General features: G+C 41.6%; 1 protein-coding gene across 3 annotated transcripts in view; it reads right to left on the reverse strand.

Annotated features, from left to right (window-relative positions):
- Positions 1-4,299: 4,299 nt before the first annotated feature.
- LOC101987899 (glutathione S-transferase A6) overlaps positions 4,300-5,851 on the reverse strand; it is a 35,872-nt gene continuing 34,320 nt past the window's right edge. For 2 of the 3 annotated variants that reach the window (XM_005359852.1, XM_013351079.2), the window contains exon 7: positions 4,422-4,750. In XM_005359852.1, the coding sequence (XP_005359909.1) occupies positions 4,628-4,750 (123 nt within the window). In that variant the 3' untranslated portion in view covers positions 4,422-4,627. Of the gene's footprint in view, positions 4,762-5,851 lie in introns of all 3 variants that reach the window. The other variant, XM_013351080.2, reaches the window with a different exon arrangement.

The raw sequence follows: 5,851 nt of genomic DNA on the forward strand, positions 1-5,851 counted from the left end.
AAAAAAAAACAGGCCTTGGAATGAGGCTTAGTGAATTGTACACTCTAACCAACTGCTCTACCAATGAGCTGAATCCATAGCTCCAAAAAAGTAAAAATTGGATAATGTCATTAACTATTTATTCTTTATTTGTAGTTGTAATCCCAGAATAATATGTGTAAATTGTTTTATGCTTTGTTCGAATCACATTTAAATACAAATCTTAATTTGTGATAAGTTTCCTAATGTTTTAATGTATATATTCTTTGGTGTCTAGAAATACAATCATAAGGTTAAGTATATTTATGTGTATCTTCAAAACTGAGAAATTTGATTTAAGGTTTAACTCTTGAAATAGCTTGCAGCAATGTTGGCTTTCCACTGGTACAATAAAAGTACTAGATAGAGTCACATTTAGGACCAACTTAAACTGTCCCAATCCGAGTCTATCTCTAACATAGGGCCAGTCCAGTGTGACCAGATGCCCTTCTTTCTGCCCTGGCATTTCAACAGTCCCTCCGTTTGCTTACTCATGCATAAATACAAATACCAGTGGACCAAACCATGATACCATTAATACATGACATGAAACATGGTTAAACAGTAGCAACTCTACTGAAGCACTGTGTAGCTTTTTTTTTTTTTTTTCAAAACAGGATTTCTCTGTGTAACAGCCTGGAACTTGCTCTGTAGACCAGGCTGGCCTTGAACTCACAGAGATCCGCCTGTCTCTTCCTTCTGAGTATTGGGATTAAAAGCATGAACCACCACTGCCCAGCCATGTTTATCTTCTTTATGGTAGGTTCAGAGGAATTTCTGAAGTGTCTTCCTGGTACGAATGTATTAGTATGGTACAAATGTATGAGATTTTATCAAATAGTCTCGTGTATGAAATGTGATTGTCCTTGGCCAGTTCTCAGGTGAGAGATTGCTGGAATAATGAATGTATGGTGGTTAATATAACGAGAAAGAACTGAAGAGGCAATATTTATTTTAAAACTCTTAGTGATCCCACCCCAGTGGTAGTCTTTATGGCTTCTTGTATTTCTCACAGTCTATGGAAAGGTCTCATGAACTGTAGGCAGGCATCACTAAAGGTCAGGACAATTGTATAGAAATATGCCTTTTCTTTATCGTATGACCACCACAGAGTATACTTCTGAAACCTACGTGGAGGAGGCCAGAGATTGTACAGGGCCTCTTGATATATATGATGGAGATGTAGTTAACTGGCAGTGGGTGAGGCACCAGCTGTCCCCACCACCACCACAATCAGCCCATTTTTATACAAGTGGAATTATGCTTTAAATAACAATGGATAGTGTATTATAGCAAATACACGCACCAAACCCAGTTGCTTACTGTCTTTAACAAATGTTAAGAACTGGGCTACAGAGACAGCTCAGCATTTAGGAGAACATTCTGCTACTACAGAGGACCTAAGTTTGGTTCCCAGCACCTATTGAGGCAGCTTGCACCCATCTACAACTCCAGCTTGAGGGGCATCTGAGAGCTCAGATCTCAGCAAGCTCCTGCCCTCACATATACAGAGATACATACATATACATAATTAGACATCATTTTAAAAATCAATCTTTTCAAAAGCCGTAGGGGGACTGGAGAGATGACTCAGCAGTTAAGAGCGTTTGTTGCTCTTGCAGAGGATACAGGTTCAGCGCCCAGCACCCACATGGTGACTCATGGCTGTCTGTAATTCCAGTTCCAGAGGATCTGATACCCTCTTCTGGCCACCCAACTTCACGCAACACAAGCCCACCTTGTGATGGACGGTCCCCTCCAGTCCTCTGCTTCCTGTGCTCTGTTTACAATCCACACCACCTATGCTGGGGACCAGAGCATCCTCATCTTTGTGCTTCAGCCTGCTGTTTGTTCTACACTACAACCAAAGGCAGGAAGGTCTAACAAAACCAGCTTTAGTATATTTTTATTCTATGTTGATGAGTGTCCTGTATGTGTGTCTGTTTGCCATATGTGTTCCAGGGAGGCCAAAGAAAGAGCCAAAGAGCATACTGGTTTCCCCCAGAACTGAAGATATAGATCTTTGAGGCTGCTGGGTCCACTGGAAGGGCAGCCTCTAATTTTTAACTGCCTACCCTTATCTCAAGACCCTACCAAACTAGTTTTGCAAGATTTAAAAACAAGAACAACAAGTGTACTTTAGTTTTTTATGTGTTCTGCCTATGAATGTATGCACGTGGACGTGCTATGCAGTCTTTGTGAAAGAGAGGGACGTGCTGATTAGGTCCAGCCAACATCGGATAGATGCTCTTCTGTCTTAGCAGCATGGAAAAGGGGACAGAGCAAAGAACGGGACAGTGAAATTCAGTGACTCCCGTGCCACTTGTGGCTTGAATAGAAACAGAGGACTTATTGGAAGCAGCACTCCCAAGGCCTGGCCTCAGCTCCACATGGTTACACAACTCCTCAAACTGTTACATAACATAGCAAAGAACAGACTGTGCTCAGAAAACTTCCAGAAATGTTCTTGCAAATTTACATGGTGCAGAGCCATAACTTTTTAATGATTGTTCAGTTTATTTTTCTATCAATTTACCTTGTTGTTTGAGAATTTTATACAGGTGTACATTGCATTTTGTTTGCTTTCAGTTCTTTCCTTTCGATCCTCTCTCCATCCCCTCCTTTCTTCCTCCCACAAGGACATTTCCACACTCTTGAGATTTTTTGTTTTTGTTTTGTTTTGTGAGCTGCTGATTTTATCCAGGACCAGCAGTGTGGCTATGGGTTCATTGTCCATTGGAACCTGGTGTGCTGTTATGAGCTTCATATGCAACTGAAGACAAACACTGTCCCTCCTCGGAATCCATCCGTTGTGAGTCCCTTTCCTAAGACAAGGTTAGCTGCTGTCAGGCCCAATTTTGGGCCGGCCCAGTGCAGGCAAATGCAGCTGCTGCAAGATCATGTTTCCAATGCAGTTTTTAATGAAATATATTTCTAGACAACCAGGAGGGATTTCTAAAAAGAAAGATGTGATACCATGTTTTAAGTATCTGTATTTTTAAATGTGTGATTCAAAGTTTAATTTAATTTATTTTTTATTTTTTTATTTTTAGAGACAGGGTTTCTCCGTAGCTTTTTTTTTTTTTTTTTTTTTTTGTTCCTGTCCTGGAACTAGCTCTTGTAGACTAGGTAGGCCTTGAACTCACAAAGATCTGCCACCCTTTGCCTCCCGAGTGCTAGAATTAAAAGCACGTACCACCATGTGGAATGGAGTTTTGAAGTAAAGTCCTGCTATATTTTTATGAATCAGATGTGTGAACCCAGCAAGCGGAGTTTAACAGCACACAGGAAGCTGATGCCCAGTTCTAAATTTCTCACGTAAGAGTGTATCTTAGCTCCGTTGATTGCTGCTGTGATAAAATGCCCTGAGGAAAGCAGCTTTGAGAGAGAAGGGGTTTGTTCGGCTCTCAGTTACAGGTTGCAGTCCATCACTGTGAGGAAGTCCTCAACCAGGAGCCTGAAGCAGCTGGTCACAGAAAGTCAAGAGCAGAGACAGGATTCCTCCAATGTTTACTACTCAGCCCATCTTCTCTACTCCCTAAATGCACTCCAGAACCCAACCCCAGGAAATGGTGTCACCGCAGTGGTCTGAGTCTTCACATAACAATTAACACAGGGCAAACAAATCTCCACGGACATGCCCATGTTTAGACAACCTGTTTAGATAATCTCTTGAGACCCTCTCCCAGGTGACTATAGACTGTGTTGAGTTAATAATTAAAACTTACCATTAGGGATGGAGAAATGGCTCAACATATAAAAGCACTTGCTGCTCTTGCAGAGGACATGGATTCAATTCCCAATACCCACATGGTAGCTCACAAACATGTGTAACTCTGATTCCAGGGAATCTGATACCCTCACCATTTTCTGGCCTCTGCGTACCAGGCACACACATGGTACATATACATGCATATAGGTATAATATTCACACACATAAATCAAAATAAATTATAAACAAACATACAAATAAAACCAAACTCCAATCCTCTTAAATGACCAAATAAAACTGAAGGGTTTTCAGAGAAATAGCTAATAAAAACTAAAATTTTTATTATTAAAATAATAATAAAATCCCAGACAGGTATTGTGACACACATCCTTAATCCCAGTACTCTGGAGGCAGGGAGGGGCATTTCTCTGCGAGTTTGAGGTCAGCCTGGTAAGTTCCAGTACGGCAAAGGTTACAAAGCGAGGCACTGTCTCAAAACAAATGAATAAACAAGCAAGACCAAAATAAAAATAAGTCTCTAAGAAGAAAATAAAACATTGTCACTCTGGGTACTCTAGAATTACAGCCATGACTCTGTAAACCTAAGAACATCAAGCGACATTTCTAAACTTGACTCTTTGATAGATGATATGAAAGATGCCAGAACTATAAAACAAGCCACATAATCTTCATTTTTGTATTAATTTTTTTATTACAGGAAAGAGTTATGTCAGGAAATTAGAAAACCAATCCCACAGCCTACCCTAAGTTAAAGACTTTTCTTTAAACTGTGTCCTGGAGCCCTAACTGTTTCACTAATACCCATACGTGAGAGAGCTCATTGTCTCCGTCTTCAGGATCAGGATGTAGGTGTAGCGCAGGGTCCATGGCTCTTCATTAAAACTTGAAAATCTTCCTTGTTTTTAGTATGCTTTTTTCATCAACGGGAGGCTGCCTCTGGCTGCCAGGCTGCAGAAACTTCTTTATGGTGGGCATGTCACTGATTCGGGTTTTCAGAGCCTGCAGAGAAAATTAATTAATCAATTAATTAATCAATTAAACCATAGCCTTATGGAGAAGCCCAAAGACAAAGGCAGCCTGTAGCACAGCCTAGGGAATCTGAGTTCCTCCACCAGCTTGAGTGTGGCAGCTACAGATAGGCAAAGACAATGAAAATAAGACGAAGAGACAGAACACTTTACATGAAGCCCACTAGCACTTTGAATGGTTTGTTAAGGCTTTACTGAGTTCCGTCACCCTTACAGTCTTCCTTACACCCTACCCTTGTAGTTCATGACTCTACAAGTCTTCCATGAAGAATTCAGGAAGAAAACCAGTCTGTCATATATTGACTCAGGGAAAGCTGAGCTAGAACCAAGGACAGGAAATACTGAGTAAATATTAACAAATTAAAAAATAGCTTACTGTGTCATCTGATATGGTAATCCCACAGGAGAAATTGAAGAAAGTAAGTAGATACTTAGGGACTGATGATATACCCTTGAATGAAGAGTGTCATGAAAGATAACAGGGGGGAGCCAGGCAGTGGTGGCGCGTGCCTTGGCAGAGGCAGGAGGATCTCTCTGAGTTCAAGGCCAGCCTCGTCTACAAGAATTAGTTGCAAGACAGGCTCCAAAGCTACAGAGAAACCCTCTCTAGAAAAACAGCAACAAAAAACAAAACAAAACAAACAAAAAAGTCCTACACTAAGGCTACCCACCCAGAGAGGTGAGTGCCTGCCTACCGGGCAGGCCTCAAGAACACCCAAAAGGGAGCCCAGGCACCTTCAGCTTGTGCTCCAGGGGTGCCTGTGCTCTCCTGGATCTCGCACCGCCTGCCAGGTTTTTCTTTTTGTCCCCGGATCATGGGGCTACCAGGCGGCCCTGTTTAGGTACTGAGGAGTTCCATCTGGATGGGTGAGTGTGTGCTATCCAGGGGCGGATTGTCCCGGAAGAGAGCACAAGCCCCCCTCCCCCCAGCTCCTTCTTCTTCTTTTTTTTTTTTTTTAGTGTTAGTTCATTTTTTCCCCAGTTGAAAACTTTCTATGCATTGCTTCTATCTTTGGTGTCACTGCTACCAAAAAACCAGAATACCGCTTTAAAACCTAATCACCACATTCAA

The sequence above is a fragment of the Microtus ochrogaster genome, linkage group LG2 (genome assembly GCF_000317375.1).
Source record: "Microtus ochrogaster isolate Prairie Vole_2 linkage group LG2, MicOch1.0, whole genome shotgun sequence".
Classification (NCBI taxonomy): Eukaryota; Metazoa; Chordata; class Mammalia; order Rodentia; family Cricetidae; genus Microtus; species Microtus ochrogaster.